This window comes from Syngnathoides biaculeatus, chromosome 17 (genome assembly GCF_019802595.1).
Source record: "Syngnathoides biaculeatus isolate LvHL_M chromosome 17, ASM1980259v1, whole genome shotgun sequence".
NCBI lineage: Eukaryota > Metazoa > Chordata > Actinopteri > Syngnathiformes > Syngnathidae > Syngnathoides > Syngnathoides biaculeatus.
The window spans coordinates 20,578,360-20,601,120 of record NC_084656.1 but is presented as its reverse complement, the minus strand read 5'-3'; the positions used below and the strand labels follow the sequence as shown (position 1 = coordinate 20,601,120).

Below are 22,761 nucleotides of genomic sequence, written 5' to 3'. Positions count from 1 at the left end.
TAGCTCCGCCTCCACCCCTCTGGTTGTGTGGCTAATCCATGAGCGCCTTGATGTCCGCCACGAGTGTGCGCACGTCATGGAGAGAAATGCATAAGAGCGAGGCGGCGGGGGAGCAAATTCAGTCTGATGTATACAGACAGCATGCGGACCACCGATGCGGCCCCTTTAGAGCGCCACGTTGTTAGCCGGAAGTGGGCCATGTGGAGAAAACCACAAGAGTGATGAAATTCTAGTACAGGACATGTATGAAGTACGCAGAACAGCGGTGAGATGTGCCGTAGCTGTGTCACATGAATTTGAGGTAGCGGTGGGACTGCATCAGGGATCCGCGCTGAGCCCCCTCCTGTTTGCGGTACTAACTGATAGGCTGACATATGAGGTTAGACTGGAATCCCCTTGGACTATGATGTTCGCAGATGATATTGTGATCTGCAGGCGGAGGAACAATTGGAAAGATGGAGGAGCGCTGTGGTGACCCCGAATCGGGACAAGCCGAAAGGAAAAGAAGAAGAAAGTAACTTAACCAAACATTACATTCCATCAGGCAAACAATTCTTTGAACAAGTTTATAAAACAGTAGTTACATAAATAAACGGATCAGTGTATCAAACATCAGTTTCATGACCATGTCAATACTTCGCTACAATCTTTTCTATTTTTTTTTTTTAATCTAGCGTAATAAATAGTATTGGAAACAAAAGCCACTAACGATGACGCAGAGGAAATTATCATTTTAAACACACAAAAAAAAAAAAAAAATCAAAATAAAATAAAAGTTTGGTAGTCAGAAGTCCAATTTTGGCTGTACGGAAAGCAGTTTTTAGGGAAATTATTCCACGTGACTCGCGCTACTACGCCGACTTCGAGCCGCGCGCAAAGCGGACGGAATAAATGCTGAAATGCTTTTCACGTACGCTTGTTTTAAAGCATTAAAACGACAAAGGCAAGTTGAGGAACAGTTCTCGGGGGTGAAGCTCGCAAGTCGAACGCGAGCAACCTTGCGCTCGCCTTTCCTCCCACAATGCACTCTGCTCGACCACTTCCTGTCAAGTCCTTCTGATATGTTTTTCTTTTTTTTGTTTTAAAAAAAAAAAAAAGCTTCAAGTATTGTGCCTCACATAGACTCTTCTGTCATAAATGAGCAATTGTCGCCCGTATATTTTTCATATTTACAATTAAAATGCTTTTTGTTCTCCATTCTTCTTGTGTTGGTATTTTTTTTTTTTACGCCCAAGAGAAATCCCTGAGTTTTCTGTTGACATGCAGCAGGCAAGCAAAACCAAATTAGGTTTTCCTGAAATTGGGACAGAACTGGTCGCCAACCTTAACTGGGGGGCGGGCACCTAGACCCAAAAAAATCCAGAACTCAACCTCACCCGTACCCCAATTCGATCCTTAACATTACCCCAACCCAAACCCCAAAACTACCAATGATCCCCTTTAACATTACCCCAACTTGAGTCCAAAGACCACCCGCTTCACCCTAACCAGACCTCAAGCCTACCCTAATCCCACCCTAATATATACTCAACCCCCCAAAACTCCACCAAATGGTACCCCAACACGGTGCCGGTAAAAGCTGGATACTAAAAGAAGAGGTACTGATCGGTCACTCTGTTTGGTTCAAAGGCCCTAACCCTCGGGGAGGAGCTTCATTGAGCCAGGCCATAGCTCTGTCTAACAAAAAAGTAGTGCCTTGCTGCCATTCGACGCCTCTACAGGCAAGTCTAAACCTTTTCAGGGTGGTGTCAATAACTTGTCAAGTTTCACTAGACACAGCAAGGCTCCATCCCGATCCCCTGTGAATTTTGCTTGAATGCTGGATATGTATCGATGTGTCATAGGCTAACATAAGCAAAAAACTACAGTGGCTCTTGAGGCTCAAAACTGGACCGGCGAACCCTAGTTCGAGCAGGACCACTTGACTGACAGCCATCCCCAAATGTGAATAACCGCAAGTAGAACGTCATGCAACCATTGGGAGAAAAACGCCTGGGGGGAGAGGCCCCGTGTCGACCCCTCCCTGCCTCGGCGGTGGGTGCAGGGCACGCATGACGCCGCTCATCTGGCACCGGAGGACCGAGGATGAGATTGGGATGGCGGGAGGGGGGGGGGGGGTGACAGGTGACATCCCTTACGGAGCAACAGGCCCGACTGACACCCAACATCAGAGTGGAGAAAGACCGCATGTTCCTTTGAAAAGGCTTCAGCGGACATGTTGGGACACTATCATAAAATGACGGCGACGGCGAGTCCTTGCTAGCCCCTGCGGACCTGAGCTTCGGACCTCAAGCATCCCCTAACCCCACCCTAATATATACTGAACCCCCCGGGAAACTCCACCAAAATGGAACCCCAACGCGGTGCCGGTAAAGTTGGATGCTAAAAGAAGAGGTACTGATTGGTCACTCCGTTTGGTTCTAAGGCGCTCGCTTGTCTTCTCTTTGAGGATGTGAGCGAGGGGCGAGCTCAACGTTAACGTTTGGATTCAGTGTGAAAAAAAACCCCAAAGATTTTTAAGCAACGGACTCGAGATAGCGTATTTTCCCCCCACGGCGCGGTTGAGACAGGAACGCCAACCCCTGCGATAAACGGGTCCGCCGGAGTCTTTTGCCGATCCCATCTCGGTTGAATCTCTTGAAATGTTCCAAGACTCACTAAGACCCCGGGTTCGCTTCAAGTTGCAGGATAAAACTCAAGTAAAAGTGGCATTTTGGTGTTTCCGTCTTCGTCGTTCCACCCGTCAGCCGAATCGCTCCCGCACGAGCATCATGAGTTTCTTTTTGCCTTTGTAGATCTGCTTGAGGTTGTCGATGAACTGCGTGAACTGCACGTGGCCGTCGTGCGCCATGAGGAAGGTCTCGCGCGCCTTGCTGAGGAACTCGATGAACTCGCCGTAGTGGCGCGGGCTGATGTGCGTCAGGCGCGAGTGCGTGGTGTTGATGTAGGCGCCGATGGTGGCGTCCAGCAGGTGCCGCAGCGGCGCCTTGTCCAGCGACATCAGCTTGGCCGCGTTCCTGCGGCTGTGCAGCGCGATCACGCTGGGCGGGGTCAGCGTGCAGCGCCGCAGGATGTCCGACAGCACCGTGGCGCACTTGACGCTCTTCACCACCAACGGGATGACGGCCGCCAGCTCGTTTTTACCCAGCGAGTGGCTGAGGCCGCACGCCCACAGGACGTCGTTGATGGCCGGGTGCGTGTCCTGGTTGTAGCTGAGGTTCAGGTGCGTCATGGCCAACGTGGCCAGCTTGTACGCCCGCATCGGGTACCCGCGGGGCTCCATGTAGCGCGCGATGGTGAACAGCTGCGTGTAGCTCATCCCCGTGGACGCGGCGTCCAGCACGATCTGGTAGGCGGTCTCGAAGGCGACGTGGTCCTTCTCGCACAGCGTCAGGGCCGACAGGGCGCAGTTTTGCGGGTCCTTGGCGGCGCACTGCAGGGCCAGGGTGCGCGCCGAGTTGGCCAAGTTCTGCTGCTGCCGCAAGTCCACGTGCAGGCGCAGGATGGTGCTGTTGGACATGATGCTGCTCGCCACCACGCTGGTGGCCTCCGTGGGCGTGAAGAGGGTGAACCAGCTCTGCATGATGCTGTCCAACGCAAACACGCCTGATACACACGGACAAGAGGGAAAAAAAATATTGAAAAATTATGTTTTTTGTCAACATTTTAAATTCAGATTTCTGGCTCAAAACATGCAACCCCTATCTCCGCCCCTGGCAAAGTTGTACTCATGTTAGCAACCCTGCAGAAGCCTGCTTTACGTGGGAGCTTATGTCACAGAACTCATTTGGACTTGGGACTCCCCAGGGATCAGACCGAAGACCCTTAGAAAGTGCAGCCAGCCCTGGAAATCTCCTCGGCCCTTACCTGAGAGAGTCTCCCAAGAAGCTGAAAACTGAAAATTCAGCTCCCCAAGCTAAAATGTCAACTCACCGACTTCAGTGGCACACGTAACGAGCCAGCGCACCATCTCGCGTCTCCGCCAGTTGAGGGTGGACAGCGTCATCCTCATCACCTACCGAGGAGCAGGAATCAGTCACGGACAGGCAACGGGGTTGGTTTCGCACCGCCAACAAGGTGCGCCTTACCTGGAGGCCGAGCTCCAGAGACACTTTGAGCAGTGTCAGGTCGGGCAGGCCGTCCATCATGGTGGCGATCTTGAAGGCGTCCTGGGCCAGCTTGAAGATGTGCGAGGAGGAGTGGATGTTCTTCTGGATGGACTCCAGGACGGTTTGCAGCTTGCGAGCATCACCTGATGACAAAGAAGCTCTGAACGAGGGCCATTCCGGCAGTAAAATCTCCGTCCATTCAGGGAGATAAGTTCCAGACCCAACTGCAATCGATAAACTTTTACACCCCAAGGACTACGTTTGCCTCAATTTGACCCACGAAAAACTCCTGGCAGGTCATAATGTGTACCTTTGGCAGCGGTGAGCATGGTGGACCCCAGTTCGCACTGCTGGGACTCGATGTGGCTGAGGGTGAACCAGCGAGGGTAACGATTGGCCACCACCGACACCATGTGATGCGAGCGGGACAGATCGCCCGACGACATGCTTGACTCCAGGACCGGCAGCCTGGAGCACACAGAGCGACGGGGTGAACAATTTGACGTGAAGCCCTGGGAGTCCAGGAACTGTTCGTGTAGCTCTTGGATCTAAAAGGTTCCAATTAAGTATGTTCTGAGCTTCATCGGCCCAAAGGTTCCCTGACCTCTAAAAAGTGGTAAGTTCCACGGTGATGATGGTCCTGTCAAGGCACATCGGCGCACATGCGCTCCACATACCTCATGGCCCTCAGCGCAATCTTGTAGGCCAGCTCGGCGTCGTGAGGGAGCAGCGAGGTGAAGAGGTACTTGGCGAAGGTATGCATGGGGACGCTCTCTCTGTACAGCACCTCGCCCAGACCGCTGTAAGGACCGGCTGTAGCCGGAAGAAGAACGTCACCGACAGGAAAGACAAAAATGTCAGGCTGCTCAGAGAAACTCAAGCGAAGTCAAACGACAAGATGTTACCATAATTTCCGGCCTATAAACCATGACTTTTTTTTTCCATACGCTTTCAACCCTGCAGTTTATGCGGTGATGCAGCTAATTTGTGCATTTTTTTCTCTAACGGCCGCAAGTTGGCACTCGAGCGAAAAAGGTAAGAGTGAGAACAGTGGAATATACGTGCCGAGGAAGTCACTTTTACCAGTCCGGCCCTGTTTGCGCCGCGCTTGCATGTTGCTGCAGTGTCTCAGTGATTTTTACCGGTATGTTTTTTTAACCGGCGCTGCGCTAGCGTTAGCGTTAGCATAGCGCTAACGTTAGCGCGGCGCTAGAGTTAGCATTACCGGGAATTACGGTAATCAATTTTCAAACCATTGGAGAACGCGGAGCTTTCTGGGCACGACATCGACAAAAGTCGCGTTGACTAACCGTCCAGCAAGATGGCAGCTTGCTTGCGGAAGACGTCGACCAGCACGTCGTCCAGCTCCACCTGCTGCAGTTTGGCCAGCAGCTGCTCCTCGTTGCGGCACACCTTCTCCTGCGCGTAGAGCCCGTCGGGCATGACCCGCTGCTGCCCGAGGCCGATCAGCGCCACCTCCGCCGCCAGCGTCGCCGCCGTCTCGCCCTCGTCCAGCGCGGCGTCCGTCTCCGTCTCCGTGAGGGTGCTGAAGAGGGTGCCCACGGGGTCCAGCGGGTGCCCCACCCAGCCCTCCAGGTTGGTGACGGAGGTCATGCCCTTGTGGAGCACCTCTAAGAGCGCACGTCTCGCGTTACAAAAGAAACCACTGCCATGGATATTTTATGACATCATTTAAAACAATATTTGAGCATACTTTCATTATTAAAATTCACTGTTTTACACATTTGCTCCACCCTGAATTTAAATGATAAAAAAGTACACGTACAATTATAAATATTTGGTGCAGTAATTTACCTTTTTTTTTTAATTCAAATAGGTTTTAAATGTGTATTTTTTTGCAACTATTTATTTTAAAAAGCTAAGGGATTTGTTGTGAATTTCATTTTCCACATTTTATTAAAGAGTTGCTGAACTAATTAAATAAATTCAAAAAGTGTTTTCAGTACAGTTGAAAAAAATCCCATTAAGTAAATTGCTATATGATTTATTGCAATTAAATTATAATAGGTGTGCCAACTAATTAATACACAGAAATAGAAATTATACACCTGAAAAACTTAGAACGATTTTATTATTAAAATACACAAATGATTTGTTGCATTAATTTAGTTGTTTTCTTGGGCTATTAAATCAGACTAAAAAGATTAATATAAATTAAATACAACTTTATATTCATTTATCTCGTTACAAAATTACACTGCTTTGCAAATTTGGTTATTAATAATAGTAGTATTTGATTTATTGTAAATAATAGTAAATACTCATGAAATAATGCTAAAAAAATTATTTAATGCCATTTGACATTAATTATAACTACACTATAAATAATACAACAAAAATAAAAATACATAATAAATATAAAATAATGGATGAATATTATTGATTTTATTACTACAATTTTTTTTTTTTTGGGGGGGGATATTATTTATTTACTTATTTTCAAACTGGACTATTGTCTCGGTACCTTTCTTGTGAGCGCGGAAGAACTCCAGCTGCTTGCGCTGCTGCCCGCGCAGCGTGTTGACCACGGCCACGGCCAGCCGCAGCGCCTCCTTGGGGTAGCCGTGAGAACGCAGCGCGTCCACGCGGGCGCACGCCGTGGGGACGTGCTCTGAAAATCACAATCAGATTTATTAGCCAAGTATGCGAAAAAAAAAAAAAAGGGAAGTTAACTCGTTGGTAATTGGGATAATTTTAGAACTAGCTATTCACGTCGCAGATTTTTATGTAATCATTTTGCGTTAGCATCAAGCTAGCGCACTTTGTTGTCGTACCGTGCCACAGGGGCCACCCCCGTCCGTCGAAGAGTTCCGGGTTGTCGTGGCGACAGCGCTCGACGTAGCGGTCCTCGCTGAGGATGCCCTGCAGGTGGGGGTCTTGCCAGTGCAGGTCGCAGGCCTCCATGGCGCGCGAGAACACCGTCCGCTGAGGGGAGTCTGAACGGGGGAGCGAGTGGAGGTGCTCAGCAAAACAATCAAAAAGGCACAAGAAGTGGTTTTATAATGGCAAGGGTGCTAGTAGTGTGCGCTTGTCAAATAATACAAACCGTAATTTCCGGCCTGGTTATAAGCCTCACCCAGTAGATTTGTAAAGGAAATACCATTTGGTACATACATACGACGCAGCCGTGTAAAAGCCGCAAGTGCCCACATTGAAACTCACATTGAAACAAGATATTTACAAAGAAAGACAGTACACAGAGAGTTTAACGCTAGCTCCACCGCGCTAATGCTAACGCTACCGCCACCACACTAAAAAAAAAACATACTGATAAAAATCACTGACATGGCAGTAACACGCTAGCGCAGAGCTAACAGGGCCGGACCGGTAAAAGTCACTTTCTCGGCACATATATTCGGTCTCACGCTTATGTTTTCCGCTCGAGTGCCCCCTTGCGGCCGTTAGAAAAAATGCGCAAATTAGCCTCATCACTGCATAAACCGCAGGGTTGAAAGCGGAAAAGACAAAATATTTAAAAGAGTCGCGGCGGTTAGGCGGGTCCTCACCGGGATTGGCGTTGTGCCCTCGCGGTAGGGCGTTCGTGAGGTTGCCGAGCTGGCTACTGGCCTGGTTCCCGTCCTCCAGGGGGCACACGTCCACGCCGTTCCAGCGGCGGAGCTGCCTGAGCCACCCGGTCTTCTGGTCGCCCTTGCAGTGAGGGTTGAGGACGATGCACATCCACAGCGCGCCTGCGGGAACAAAGCGTCACCTCGTCGTTTAGCGCGCAAATATGTAGCGCGATAGCATTGTTAGCATGATTCAGTAGCATCTAATATTGTCATTTGACTATTCAGAAGAAGATCATTAGATATGAACTATATACGGTGCTAGCACGTTAGCTTCATAGCATGTTAGAATGACGAATGGACTAATCGCCAGATGAGCTCTGGACCAAAAAAGGGGAAGCGTGAAAATGAAGCAATGGAAAGGATGACAGATGAAAACCGAAAAAAAAGAAGCGGCGAAGACGAGAAGGTGTCTCTTTGTCTGGACTGCGCCAAAGACAACAACTTGGGGAGGGGGGGGGGGGGGTCGCCGTGGGGAAGGGGGTGAAGCAAGAGCCAGGATTTACATTGAAAAACATCTATTATTTTTATTTATAGTTTGACTATTTCTTTTTTTTTTTACGATTAATACAGGAAAAAAACAGTGTTTCACATTCTGCCCCCTATTGGTAGGGAGGACAGACATGACCCACAGACGATGTTAATGCTAACGTGAGTAAAGGAGCGCGTCAATGCAGTTGCCGAAAATTATGGTTAAATGTCCTTATTATTATTAATGCTCTTAAAAGGCAGACATGCTTTATTGCGGACTGTTTCAATTTCGGTTCATTTTGAAATGCAAGTAAATATGTAATTTGCTCATATTTTTATAATATTTTAGACCATTTCTGTTTTTTTTATTACTTGATTAATCAACTGCGTAAATTCCTAAAAATATTAAAATCAAGTTTGCTTCATGAAAATAATTCTATCCATACAAGTAAAATGTGTCAAATTACAATGACATTAATTTTAAATACAAAAAATGAACAATGAAAACTATTGAAGATTTGTAAAATGTATCATGTAAAAAATAAAATAAAAAAAAAAATGGCTAATTCATTATGTCGAAATAAATAATACAATTAAAACATGAAAATGATCTCTTATTCTATTGTTTAAAAAAACAAATCCATTTGATATTTGATCTGCGAGCGACCAGTCCGTTTGATCGCTAGTGTCCGCTGCAGTTCTTGACCTTTGCGGTATTTTGGCCGAATATCTTTATAAAAAAAAAAAAAAATGCAAGTACCGAGTTCATCCCAGAGCTGCCTGTACTTGTCGGTCATGGCGGTCCCCTGTTGGCGCCACAGCGCCAGCCGAGGGTCCCCCATGAACTGCTCCGTGATCAGCGTCAGCATGCGGGCGCCGTTGGAGTCCCGCATCTTCAGCATCTCTCGCACCTGCGGCCGAACAAAAACGCGGCATTGTGGGTAAACGCATCGGAAGCGGGTGGGTGGGGGGGGGAGGGGTCGGGTTGCCGGCGGGGGTCCCCTTGCCTTACTGAAGAGGAGGTTGAGCTGCTTGCCGGACCCGTGGTAGCCGCCCTGGGACAGGAAGAGCTTGACCTGCTCCTGGACCTGCTCCTCGTCCAGGTGCCAGCAGTTGTCGTCGTCCACGCTGGCCCCGGCCGTCGGGTCGGGAGCGCCTGCGGAACGCGACGCGACGTTTCACCGTCAAAGCAAAATGGCAATCTATCGTAACATAATTACATAACACGTAAACAATTTTAACAGTTTACGCATTAGGATTTAATGCAGCAATTCAAATGGAGTCTGCTGCTCCCTGTGGTGTGCCAGCGTTTGCCACCGGGGGGCAGTATCACAAATTCATACAGGCAAAACGAAGACTGGCTCTTCATTTTCATCATTCTCAACGACTAATTTAAGATGCAATGATCGAAGCAAATCATTGTTCTCCTCAAACATATGGATATGTATCAAAACGAAAGCTGGATATTATGATAATATTTTGCACGACGGCGGGCGTTTTCGCCGCGCTCACCGTGCACCTGGTTGATCTCAGAGTTCTGCGACAGGATCTCGTCGGCCAGCTTCTGCGCCGTGGGCAGCACCTCGGTGTGGTGCACCGTGATCAGGTACTGGACCAGTTTCTGCAGCTGGTCGCGGTTCATCTGGAAGAGCGTCTCCGAGATGGGCAGCCGCAGCTTGACCTGATCGGGGCTGCGCACGCGGTACAGCGCCAGCGCCACCACGTGGGCGCAGTAGAAGATGTCCCGGTTGCCGCAGCCGCACGTCACCGCCGTGATCTTGCAGCGGTCGAAGCTCACGCTCACGTTGCACAGCAGCTCCGGCTCCGAGGGCGTGGCCGGCTCGCGGACCGTGCCGCTTAGGTGGAAGCCTGCTCGGGGGTTGCGGGCGGGGGTCAGAAAAACGACAGTCGGAAGTCATAAGTTTAATGACCTAAATTCCCACATGAAATCATCACAACAACAAAAATGGAACACAAAAACATTTTCCGACGGACCGTTTTCCACTGGTTTCGCAATTTTGGCGCAAAAGTGATTTACAGTCGAGTAAACGGGTTCTAAAAGGACTTGCAACAGAAACTAGCGCAGGAAACTCTTTTGCGCTGGACCATTTTTCAAACTAATATTACAGATTGTGCATTTTTGTCATTTGTTCATATTTTAGATCATTTCTGTTTTTTTTAAATCAACTGCATAAATTCCTAAAAAAAATATTAAAATTAAGTTTGCTTCATGAAAATAATGTCGAATTACAAAGACAATTTTAAATACAAAAAAAAAAAATTGGACAATGAAAACCATTGTAAAATGTATCGCATGACAAAGAGTATAGAGTAAGAGTAGGTAAGTAAGTAAGAGAGTAAGAGTAGAGAGTATTGAGATGAGTTTGCCGCCTAAACGGTTGTCATACAATGCCACATCGGATTTGAGTGTCGTACGGTTCAGTGGTGTTTACACACCCTGCAGGAGAGGGACAGGACAGGACCGGACAGGACAGGACAGGACAGGACAGGACAGGCATACTGCTAACAGTTAGCCGTCAGCCTACCTCGCCCTTTCATCGCTTGTTTACTTCTCATTAAGCAGGCCTCCCCCAAGGTGCGTTTGGCCGCTGCATCTCCTCGGGTGATGCAATTGACTCCCCCAAGCCCCACAATTGTCACCACAAGTGGTCACTCGAGCACACAAAGCGCACCTCGGCCCGAGAAGCGCTCGTTCACGCCTCGACAGGCGGCTTTGGCCTTTTTGTGCTTTTTCCAAATCCAACTCCGGTAGCCCCTCACCCCACGGCGATCGCACCACCCTCAGGCGTGAACGCCCCCGTCGTCACTTTCTGTCGGGACATGACTCGCCTACGGGCGCCGGAGGAAGGACTTGTTTGCGTTACGCGAGCGGGCCCGGGGAGGAAGCGCATGACAGGACGCCGAGCTCATGACGACATGGCTCACCGCCAAGCCAAACCTCCCCGGCGGACTCAGCTGAGAGCGAGGAAAGTTTGTTTGGTTTTTTTTCTCCCCCGTTCTCTCCTTACGTCGGCGGTTCAGCTGCGGGCCAGGCGTGACGAGAGCTGGGCCGCCTCGACGGGAAGTCGGCGGAGAATGACGCTCGCTCAGTATCGGTGTGTGAGACGCAGTGATTGATAAAAAAAAATGGTGATCTCAATCCGAGCCGGGAAAAAAACTGTTCCTGGTTCTTGCGATGTCGGGAACCGGGGGTCTTTACGTCGCCCGCTATAAAGTAGCAAAAATGGAGACAAAAGTTTGCTCGGCCCCAACACACCCACGTATGAAATATAAATGAAGAATTAAGAAGATAACTGGGTCTGAAATATCCCCACAACCTCCTGATTGTTGGGGGGGGGGGGGGTGTTCTTGATGAGCCTGATTAGCCTCAAGAGTGGGTCAACATATGGGGGAGCAGCAGAACCAGTCAAGTGGCTTTGACCACTAATGTGCTAAAGGAAGGCCGTGTGTGGATCCTGTTCCAAAATGAGGTCAGCCAGGATTTGGGTCAACCGGGTCAATCTGTGGCGACCAGCCGCTTAGCACGCTAGCATGTTAATCAACGGCGAAGGCGGCCGAGGGATTCCCCCCGAACCGCACGAGACTTCTGAGAATGCGTGCTCTATTGTTTTGAAGTCATATTTTCTCTCTCTCTTTTTTTTTTTTTTTTTTTTAAACACGTGTAAAAGGTTGAGAAACCACATTCTATAGTTTTAGTTTCATTATGAGGCTTTTTTTTTTTTTTTTTCGGTGGATCAGCTGGTAAAGCGTTGGCCTCGCAGTTCTGGGTAAGCGGGTTCGATCCCGGCCCCGAGTGAGTGGAATTTGCATGTTCTCCCCGTGCCTGCGTGGCTTTTCTCCGGGTGGGCACTCCGGTTTCCTCCTACATCCCAAAAACATGCACCATTAAATTTGGACACTCATAGGTGTGATTGTGAGTGCGGCTGTTTGTCTCGATGTGCCCGGCGATTGGCTGGCGACCAGTTCAGGGTGTAGCCAGCAGTCCTTGGAGCCTTGTGAGGATAAGTGGCTAAAAAAATGGATGGATGGATGGGTTCTTTCATCAGGATTTTTAAAATTCCGACCCAGTCTGTGTAGACTTTACATCTTGTCCCCTGTGCCTGCGTGGGTTTTCTCCGGGTGGGCACTCCGGTTTCCTTCCACATCCCAAAAACCCGCAACATTAACTGGACGCTCCAAATTGACCCAAGGTGTGATTGTGACTGTGCCCATTGTCTGTCTCTCCGTGCCCTGCGATTGGCTGGCAACCAGTTCAGGGTGTACCCGGCTCCCACGAAGATAGCTGGGATAGGCTCCAGCACTCCCGCCACTCCCGTGAGGATAAGCGGCTCAGATAATGGATCGACGGGAGTCTATTTTGACAACATCATCCCCACAAATTAGTGAAATAGGGACTGCGCATTTTTTTTTATTTTAACACCCCCTGCGGGGTTTTTGTCCATGTCACGGGACAACGTGTGTGTTTTTCAACATTGTTTAAAGATAAGACACGTTTGTACGCCGGTAGTACGCAATCATGTGCGATAATGTGAAACAAACGCACATGACCGAGCCGCCGGCCGGGGATTCCACCCCCAACCCCTCCTGCTCCCGCTCCAGAGAGTTTAATCACCTCACAAATGAGAAAATGGGATTAAATTCATTTGCTGTGCTTAAATAAAGAAAGACAATGTTCCCAAAGTGAATTCATCCATCTATCCATTCCTTTCGCCGCTTATCCTCACGAGATGGGGAGCCTATCCCAGCTGTCAACGGGGCAGGAGGCGGGGTACACCCTGAACTGGTCGCCAATTTAGAGCGTCCAATTAATGCTGCGTTTTTTTTGGGATGTGGGAGGCAACCGGATTGCCCGGAGAAAACCCACGCAGACACGGGTGGAACATGCGCAAACTACACAAGCAGGGCCGGGATTGAACCCGTGTCCTCAGAACTGTGAGGCCAACGCTTTTACCATCTGACCCACCGTGCCGCCTCACAAAATACATCCATCCATTTTTGTTACCGCTTATCCTCACAAGGGTCACGGGGAGTGCTGGAGCCTATCCCAGCTGTCAACGGGCAGGAGGCGGGGGACAACCGGAACTGGTCGCCGGCCAATCGCAGGGCACATTGAGACAAAACCAATCGCGCTCACAATCACACCTACGGGCAATTTAGAGTGTCCAAATTAATGGTGCATGTTTTTGGGATGTGGGAGGAAACCGGAGCGCCCACCCGGAGGAGAACATGCAAACTCCACACAGGCAGGGCAGGGATCGAACCCGGGTCCTCAGAACTTTGAGGCCAGCACTTTACCAGCTGCTCCACCGTGCCGCTGACTCAAAAAATATTGAAGCAAATAACAGATTATGCTTACATTCATAATTAATTCCTATGAGGGCAAAAAAGGTCATCTCGAGGAGTCACTTTAAATTTTAAATCTCATCAAATTATTGTTATTATTTTTTTGTCTGAATTGCTGGACTGCGGTTTAACGTTTTTACGGGGGGAAGATGCCGAGTCGACAAGCAGGCGCACGCCGGGCGCGCAGCGGGCCTGACGTAGGGAAGTGACTAATACCGCTTCTCGTCAACGATGAAACTGAAAATCAGGTCGAACTCGCAATGCAACAATGACAAAATTACAAAATAATAACAAATTTAAAAAAAGGCCCTCCCACAAGGAGAACCTGATCGCCGGTGATTAAAAAGTACAATGAACTGGTGGTGAAACCCGAGAGCAGGAAGTGAAGGCGTTTCGTTTGTCGTTCCGCAAGCGGCAAAAGAAATGCACAACAAGTACACTGGATCGCCTCGGGAAGAAAGAAATAATCATAATTTTAAGAAGCATCCACAAAAAAAAAATTGCTGCTACTTGCTTTCACACACAGGCAGACGTCGATATCGGTGCCCAAATCGTACGTCTGTACTCGTAGAAATGCTCCGATACTACGCCAAAGGACTGACAAAAAAAACCTTCAAATATATACATTATTATTTTAGATCAAATAAAATACTTCAAGGACGCAGACGACACTTTTAGGTCGACTGCTGCTCTGGCCACGTGGTTAACGCTACGTCGGCTAAAGCCGAGCAAACGGTGGCGCTAATGCTGTCAATTTTCTTTTAAAATTTGCTGTGTTCTTAAGAAGCACTTTAGTATTATTTTTTACTTCATTTTTATAATAACTCAGCATCGTATTTTGACTTGGTTATGGCCTAAAAAAAAAAAAGACTGGATAGCGCATAAACATCGAACGGTATGCCGATGGGTTGAAGCCGCCATCTTGGTACTCCCAAAACATGTGGAGGACATTGCTTACAGGTTGGATTATGGCGCGTTTTTTCTCAAAATTTGGCATGTAGAATTAAAACTGGTCGTGTGAGCGTGAAATTTGTCATTTCTGGTAACATGAAAGATTTTTAATTCAACTTGGGAAGACAAAAACTAGCTAACTAATGCTAGCTAGCTAAAAGCTAACCGCAAAGGAAAGACATAACACTGTGACGAGCAAGATAGCTTGCATATTAACTTTTCCCAAAATACGCTGTGAACCACTATCATCATAACATAACAAAAAACTAAGCATTTTTTGTCATAAAAACAAATTTTTAAGCCAATCAGTTTGTAATATTTTTGGAAATAAGGACTGGCGATGGCAAAAAAACATGTAAACGCAATGTTCCAATTGTTGTCCCCGCGACGAATTTAAACTTCTTTCCTCCCATTTGAAAATCTAATTCAATTTGCAGAGTTCTGCAATATAAAATTCATCAAAAATGTCACAGAAAACGTGTTTTCTTGCTTATCCGATGAGGAAGTTTGGGAAAATATTTACAAGCTTTTTCGCGAATACCCGTCGGCCTATCAAGGTGAAGCAGAGAGTGAACAGTAAACAATAACAGAAAACAAAACTTTGTCCAAGTGAATTAAGCTAATCAGAAAATAATGAGAAAAATATTTACAAACATACTTTGTCTCACAGTCACGAAACTGGCGATTAACGCAGTTAAGGTCGGCGTGGTTCTTTTGGGAGTATCAAGATGGCGGATGGCGACTTCAGTTTTGGTGGCCAATGAGCCATCCAGTTTTTATGACCACCATACTCCATATTGTTCTTCATCTCTTATCTACTATTCTGTACCAATTTTGCATACTGCCCCTAGTGTTCATACTTGAGACTAGTTAACGACGGTGGGCGGAGAGTGATACGTTTTATGTTTTCCAACAATATTTGATTTGCATGAAGACGACGTAACGGCATTATCAAGTCGCGGTACTTGTTTTTGGGCAAGCGCTCACATGTAAGTACTTGTACTGGTCTTGGATTTGGAAAAAGTAGTATCGGTGGGTCCCGAGGAGTTCCTCCACATAACCAGACAAACATTCGGTGTTGTCCCGCTGTTGTTGCACGATTATGAATAAACACAGTGCTTAATTTCTAGGAATGTTCCTAAAATGAGAGATTAAGTCTCCACGCGTTTTCTCCAATAAAAACAAAAAACAGACAAAAAACCCCAAATAAACTCGAGCGCAGATTAACACAAAACTATCCTTATGGTTGGAAGGCTTTTGAAAAGAAGACCGCTACTTGGAGGACAAGCAATTCTTTCACAACCGATACTCCAAAGGGCTTTTAGCGCTAAGGCAGATGCTAATCGTGCCGCAATCTCCTGCTCCCGGTTCGTCGCGGGCGGGAGGCCACGAGAACCTGCAGGATTTCTCAGTGCGCTGGCGCCGGGCCGTGTGAGCGCAAGTCCCGGCGTGGGTCTGCACAAACTCCGGCTCCTGTTCCATCAGACTTGAGGCCAGCTTCTTAAACTCTGCACCTCGGTGTAACCAAACGAGAGCAAGGTCTGATGGTGTGGTGGTTCTCCAACACGCCGTTTCCGAACTCTGGTCTTGGACCCTGGCAGGTCTCAAAAGGTTCCCCCTAGAAGCAGAAGCCACTATATGTGATCTGTTCTAAATCGTAAAAGATGTTGAGGGAAGCTCTAGGAGCAGCCGTGGAGACCCAGGAAAAGTCGGTCTGTAGTCCTAAAAACCCCTCGAGAAGGTTTAGAAGTTGCTGTAACAAACTAGAAACCACATAATCCAGAACATCCTACAAACTGTTGAGGAAGATCTAGAATCTAGAGTCTAGATCGACGCTACACTGGAGCTTCCGGATGCTCGTGTACTAACTCGGGAACAAAAAAATAAAATAAAATGTGGTGTGTGGATATATTTTGCCGTGCTGTCTTGACGACTACACACCGGTGGGGTGTGTGTACGTGTGGTAGGGGTCTGGGGGCATCTCTTGTTTATTTCTTCTTGGCTCTAATTAGCCAGGAAATCCTCGCCTTGTTTTCTTACATCCGCCAACGCTTGCTAAAACAAGAGTCCTAGCTCGAGCTTTGCAAAACCTATCGGGTCCAGGGCCTTCTTAGTTGCAGGAGACACCCCCCCCCCCCCCCCCGCCGCCGCTTCCCCGGCAAGGACACCCTCCGGGGGAGCCCAGTTTGAGAAGCAGCCATGTAGCTAATTCCGAGGCTTGCGCACAAAGGCCACACAGATGCGTAGTGGACGGCATTAGCATTCCAATGAAGCGTGCGGCGTAAATGGGATTACAGGCCCCGAGGTGTGCGAGCGCGCCTCCCCCCCCGGGTGTTGCTGATAATCAAAAGGAAAAACGACTGAGGCGGATTCCTTGAAGGATCCCGCTCATCCTGCGCCTCCGTGATTAAACATAACGCGGCCCCCAAAACCAATCGGCTCCACTTTGCAGTCTGAGTCACCCCCCCTCCATCCCCCACAGCCACTTTGAGAAAATCTGCTTTGTCCGCAATATGCTTCCTCTTTTCACGTCTCTTTCCTACTTGACGACGGTTGCGAAAAGTGCTTTTGTTTCGGGTGGTGGGACCTCAGAGGTGATTGAAATCCGCGTTTCGCGTATTGCGGCTCCGCCGATTCAGAATCCGCATCCTCCTCGTTGCCGAGCACGTCAAGGAATTTGTCATTCAACCGGCGGTCTGCTCAGAATTCCGTCGCGTCCATCTCAAATCTAACAGCGGCCATGTTCGATAGTGCTGGATTGCAGTTGGCATTCAGCAAAATGGATGGATAAATTAATAACACGGCAACGCCACCGTCACTCGTTTTTCGTCATTATGTGGATTGCTACGCCGTGCCAAACACCGATTTCCCCGTCTTGGAAACACAAAGGAACATCTTGATGACATCGAGTACAGGGCGGCTTTTCTGTGTCTACCCTCGCCGTTGCCCTTCTTCCTCCTCCTTCCTTTCTGTGATCTCGCACTCGCGGGGAAACCCTGGAAATACTTCGGAGGCAGTCGAGGTGCTTGACCATTGTAGAGAAACTTGTCAAACCGCGGGACGGCTCCTTGGGGAACAGAATTCCCCAAAAGAAGAAAACTTGTCCTAAAATGCCTTTTTGCTTCCGTCACTGAAGGTGGCCTTGCCTTGGTAGGCCACAAAGTTCAAGACCAGACTAGTTGGGTATGGCTTGTCTGGTACATGTTGGCGAACGTACTGAGAAGCGACCAGTAAATGGCGTCGTTTCCTTCTCAGCGTACAATTTTCGTTTTCTAAATGACTCTTGGCTAACTTGATTCCCCTTCTGGGAAACACAAAGGAACATCTTTATGACATCGAGTACAGGACGGCTTTTCTGTGTCTACCCTCGCTGTTCTTCCTTCCTTTCTGTGACCTCGCACTCGCGAGGAAACCCTGGAAATATTTAGGAGGCAGTCGATGAGGTTGACCACTGCAAAGAAACTTGTCAAACCGCGGGACGGTTCCTTGGGGAACAGAATTGGCTAAAAACAAGAAAACTTGCCCTAAAATGCCCTTTGCTTCTGTCACTGAAGGTGGTCTTGCCTTGGTAGACCACAAAGTTCAAGACCAGACTAGTTGGGTATGGTTTGTCTGGTACATGTTGGCAAACTGGCACCAGTAAATGGCGCCGTTTCCTTCTCAGTGTACAATCTTCTTTTTATAAATGATTGCATTTGTAAACGGCATCGATACATTTCCTCACAGCGGTGGCGGCACGGTGCGCAACCGGCTCGGCCGTCTGCCTCACAGTTCCGAGGTTTAAATCCTGCCTCGCCTGCGTAGAGTTTGCACGTTCTCTGGTATCATCCCGACTTCCCCAGAACAGACATGGCAGGTTAATTGAAGGTACTAAATTGCTCAAAGGTGTGATTGCGAATGGTTGTTTTGTTTCCATGTGCCCTGCTGATGGGCTGGCGACCGGTTCGGGGTGGACGCCGCCCGTCGGCCGCAATCAGCTGGGACGGACTCCGGCACGCCCGCGACCCCAGTGAGGAGAAGCAGGGGCGGAAAATGGGATGAATTCCACACACAGAGGCAGCAGAAACGCAAATGGTCTCCCTTTGGGGTTCAAATTCGGCGAAAAAAAACAAACAAAAAAAAAAAAAAGTGCCCCTTTGTGTCCACTTTCATTTGAATTCCATTTAGGGCGTTTAAAAAGCCGCGTAATGGAAATGCAAAGTGCCCGAAGCAGAAAGAAGGCGCCCGGCTCACAAATTCCCATTGAGGGGATTCAAAGCCCTCATTGTCGCCTCTCGGTTCTTTTCTGGTCTTTTTTTTTTTTTTTTTTTTTAATCTATTTGAATAAAAAGGTTCCACTCACCCACTTGGAGGACGTTGTCCACGCAGCCGCCCTCCAGGAGAGCGACGCCGCGGCGGAAGGGCAGCCGAGCCTCATCGCCGCTCTCCGGACCGCCGAGTTCGTCCGTCCCGCTTCCGAACGACGAGTACATGCAGATCTCCCGCTCGCTCCTCGGGAAGGACCAGTACACGATCCGCCGCTGTACGGGCTCCGGAATCCGCTCGAAGCGCTCCTCCACCCGCTGGAAGGGCCACTTTTCCGCCACCCGCCTCGCCGCGATGTCCAGCAACGACTCCGGGCTCTCCCTGGCCCCGGCTCGGTGTTCCGGTCGGCACGTCGAGCCGTAGCCCGGCCTGCAGCAGAGCCGCTTGGCCGCCCGCTCCGCCATGCTAGCTCGGCGACGGTGGGGGGGGGGGGTGAGGAAGTCAACACAACAGCATATAAACGCGACGGGGAACCGAGAATGGTAGCCGCGCTTCGGTTGTTGGCCAAAGCATCCTTTTAAGGACGGGGGGAGTGGGGGGTATTTTGTTGACAAATGACGAGAAGGCGGCTCGCTCCAGGTCCGCTTAGCTTCGTGCTAAATGCGGGAAGGGGGACCGGACCGGACTCCGGCGGGTAATTCCCGCACGACCGCTTAAAACCTTTGTGAGCCACCGAATTAAGACGCTTCCAAGTGGAGAGTGGGGCGGGGGGGGGGGTTATAATTGCCACTTCTCCCCCGTGGGAAGGGGTTGAGGGGGGTGGGGGGTGCGCTTGGCTTGAGCTAGCCCGACCGATGCCAGCCTGGAGGCGGCTTTGTCTGTCAACACTGGAGCCTCGTGGTGCCTCTGCGGAGGGAGGGAGGGCCCCTGAACGCAACCCCGCCCCGTGCGACATTCAGCGACCCACTGGAATGTCGGAGCGTTTAAAAACCGCACGTCGACATTCTGAGCGTCACTCGGGTGAGAGGGAGCATTGCACCAGCGGGTGGCGCTGTTGTGCCTCTTTTGCTCACAATGAACGTATTACACAACAGTGCGTTTAAAGCGCTCGTGTTTTGGACCCATTTAGTCCTCCAGAGTGAGTCTCTAAAATGGATTTAGCATAAAATTGTCACAGACCTCGGTTCGGGCAGAAGACAGCGACTTCTGTTTGACCCAGTTTTGTATCCACCGTGTCTGCACCCCCTTATCGCCGTTTGGCTGCCTCAGTCGACAGCCCTGGCTCGGGAGCGGAGAGGTAGGCGGAGATCTTCGCTAGTGATGTAGATAAGTTTGAGGAGTTCAAAAGAACTGATTCCCGGGTTCTTGACGGAAAAACGGCAGGAATTCTGGAATGCGGGGAGGATTTTAGGTGACATTTTAAAGACGGGTAAAATACAGGACCGATAAAAATAAATCGAGAACAACTAATACCAGAACTCTTGAGTCTGGGCTGTTTAGGACTAATATTGTGATGTCACAAAAATATTAAAGCATAAAAGGAATATTTCAATGACCTTAAGCGTTTGGATGTCCAATATTTTGTCTATTTTTTTTTTGAGCGATTGACACTAATATCTGGTTTGGGGCAATTGGGCAACTAATTGACACGGGAACGCCCCTTTTTCATTGCCAAAATCGATGTAGGTTTTTCCATCCATCCATACATCCATTTTCTTAGCTGCTTATCCTCAAGAGGGTCGCGGGGAGTGCCGGAGCCTATCCCAGCTGTCAACGGGCAGGAGGCGGGGGACAACCTGAACCGGTCGCCAGCCAATCGCAGGGCACATCGAGACAAACAGCCGCACTCACGATCACACCTACGGGCAATTTAGAGTGTCCAATTAATGTTGCACAGTTTTGGGATGTGGGAGGAAACCGGAGTGCCCGGAGAAAACCCACACAGGTGCGGGGAGAACATGTAAACACCACACAGGCGGGTACGGGATTGAACTGAGCCACCGTGCCGACATGCCTTCTGCAATGAAGCATGATAGTGAGCGATCCAATTTACCAAAACAAGCCTACGCAAATGTATCCAAGCTCACTAGTTTCTCTAAAATCCCCCCCCCCCCAAAAAAAAAAAAAAAAAATTGTTGGACCACTCATACGTTGAGTTATTGCATTATCTATGTCACATTGTCCTGTGTTTACGCGTAAAGCAAGTGAACTAGTATCTTCTACTCTTCTATGCAGGCTGTCTGCAAAAATTGACATTTTCAAGCAATGACATTCACAACACCTTAATTGTAACATCTTTAATTTGAGTCAAATATCATTCACGTTTTCATGTCTTTACTGAATACAACATAAAAATTCACAGTCAAGGGTGGGGAAAAAAAAATGTGCGTAGTTTGGGAATGGAGTCCGATCAATGGGACCAAAATGGAGGTGCTGAAGAACTCTTAAGACGCACTGACGACAGATACCAAAAACACTCACCGGGGTTGTACACAAATACCCCCCCCCCACAAATCCACGTCGACGCCCTGACGCACGCAATCCCCCCATTCCCCGATCCGTAACCGTCCCGCTAGTCTGAAGGATGACGGCCTCGTCCGTCACGTCTTTGTTTTAATGTCTTTAGAAAGCGCGCAAAAACAGTTCTGCGTCTCACTGGAATGAGATCATCTGTTTTTTCCTTCCACGACCTTAGACCCCCGCCCCCCCATAGCCACTTCCCCTGTTCCGGCACCCCGTGCTGTGTCCGTGATGTATGGAGTTTCCCCTGCTTGAATCAGTTTTCCACTATTGTCTGGTCCTGCACGGAAAGTACTGGTTTTGCCAGCACGGCGCTGTCGGTGGATTCAGATTTTTTTTTATCAGTTTCAGAATGATGAAACAAGGCCTTTGCGGGCATAGTAGTTTGAAGGAAATCGGCACCGGTAAACGTCTTCAGGACCAGACCTTAAAGTCCCACTGACACCAAAATGCACATTTTAAAACAGGCGTAATATATAATATCAATCAATCAAAGTGAGCTAGGAGCGGTTTGATTAAAGCGCAAAGTTCCGAAAGTATGACTCTGCATCCCAGTGGCGGCCAAGTCGTCTGTGACGTCATGTCCAGACATTACGCTGGACCCCTCGCGTTGAAAACACGCCGATGGCAGATGAATGAGAACGATTTGGGGATTTTTCTGACGCTCGAGCCGCCCACCTCCGGGTCGGGGGAAACAGCAGGCCCGCTCCACCGCTAACGTCGTCATTTCTAGAATGTTCTACAAGGGCGAGGATGACCGTCGACTGAGCTTTTTATTACTACCGCCGCTTTTGGACACCACACTGCCTTGCCGCAACATTCGCTGGAAATAACATTCGCCGATCTGGAGGATCCCTTCCAAGTTTGGTGACTAGACGTCGTTTGGCTAGTTAGCTCATGTTACACGCTACTAAACTTCCTTTGTACTTCTATTTTGTTATTGTTTTGTGTGTGATTAAATTGTCTTAAACGCAAGACATGTACTTTGTTATATTTTGCTGGTTTGACCAAGTGGATTTATTCTAAATTTCCCACGAACATACGCTATAATCTGTGAGACAAATTAACATATATATATTTTTTTTTAATAGCTGTACACACACTTACCTGTGATTTGGAACCCACGAAGCTCTCGTCCTTCGCACCCGTGGAATCCGTTTTTCAAGACGAACCGGGTCTTTTGGAAACGTGTGAAGAGTGAATCCATCCTCCGGAGCGTTGGAGCAGAATCCAGAAATACAAGTCGGGATTTTGGCTAACACGGAGGAACAACGAGCTAGCTTCCCGCAGGTAAAACTAATAAAAACAAACGAGTCCACCGGAGGGCGCTCCTGCCCCGTACGTCACTTCCTGCTTCTTGTCGAAAACAAATAACTCGAGAGGATCTTCATGGCGTCAAAATCATTAATAACATACTGAAAATCATCCATTTCATAACAGTTGACCTTTAATAACACGAAAGACGTCTTGGGTCAAGATCTAAAACCTTGCGGAGCCGAGTTCTGAGTTTTGAT

At 48.7% G+C, this 22,761-nt stretch overlaps 1 protein-coding gene across 1 annotated transcript; it reads right to left on the bottom strand.

Annotated features, from left to right (window-relative positions):
• Positions 1-587: 587 nt before the first annotated feature.
• On the bottom strand, positions 588-22,726 carry zswim6 (zinc finger, SWIM-type containing 6). Its single transcript, XM_061801204.1, has 14 exons — positions 22,355-22,726; positions 18,825-19,192; positions 9,680-10,036; positions 9,175-9,323; positions 8,928-9,078; positions 7,637-7,819; positions 6,905-7,066; positions 6,595-6,741; positions 5,420-5,740; positions 4,787-4,922; positions 4,420-4,577; positions 4,089-4,252; positions 3,934-4,015; positions 588-3,606 (listed from the first exon to the last, which is right to left on the bottom strand). The coding sequence occupies exons 2-14, from the start codon at positions 19,189-19,191 to the stop codon at positions 2,744-2,746; spliced, it is 3,240 nt and encodes a 1,079-aa protein (XP_061657188.1). The 5' UTR covers position 19,192; positions 22,355-22,726; the 3' UTR covers positions 588-2,743.
• Positions 22,727-22,761: the final 35 nt, after the last annotated feature.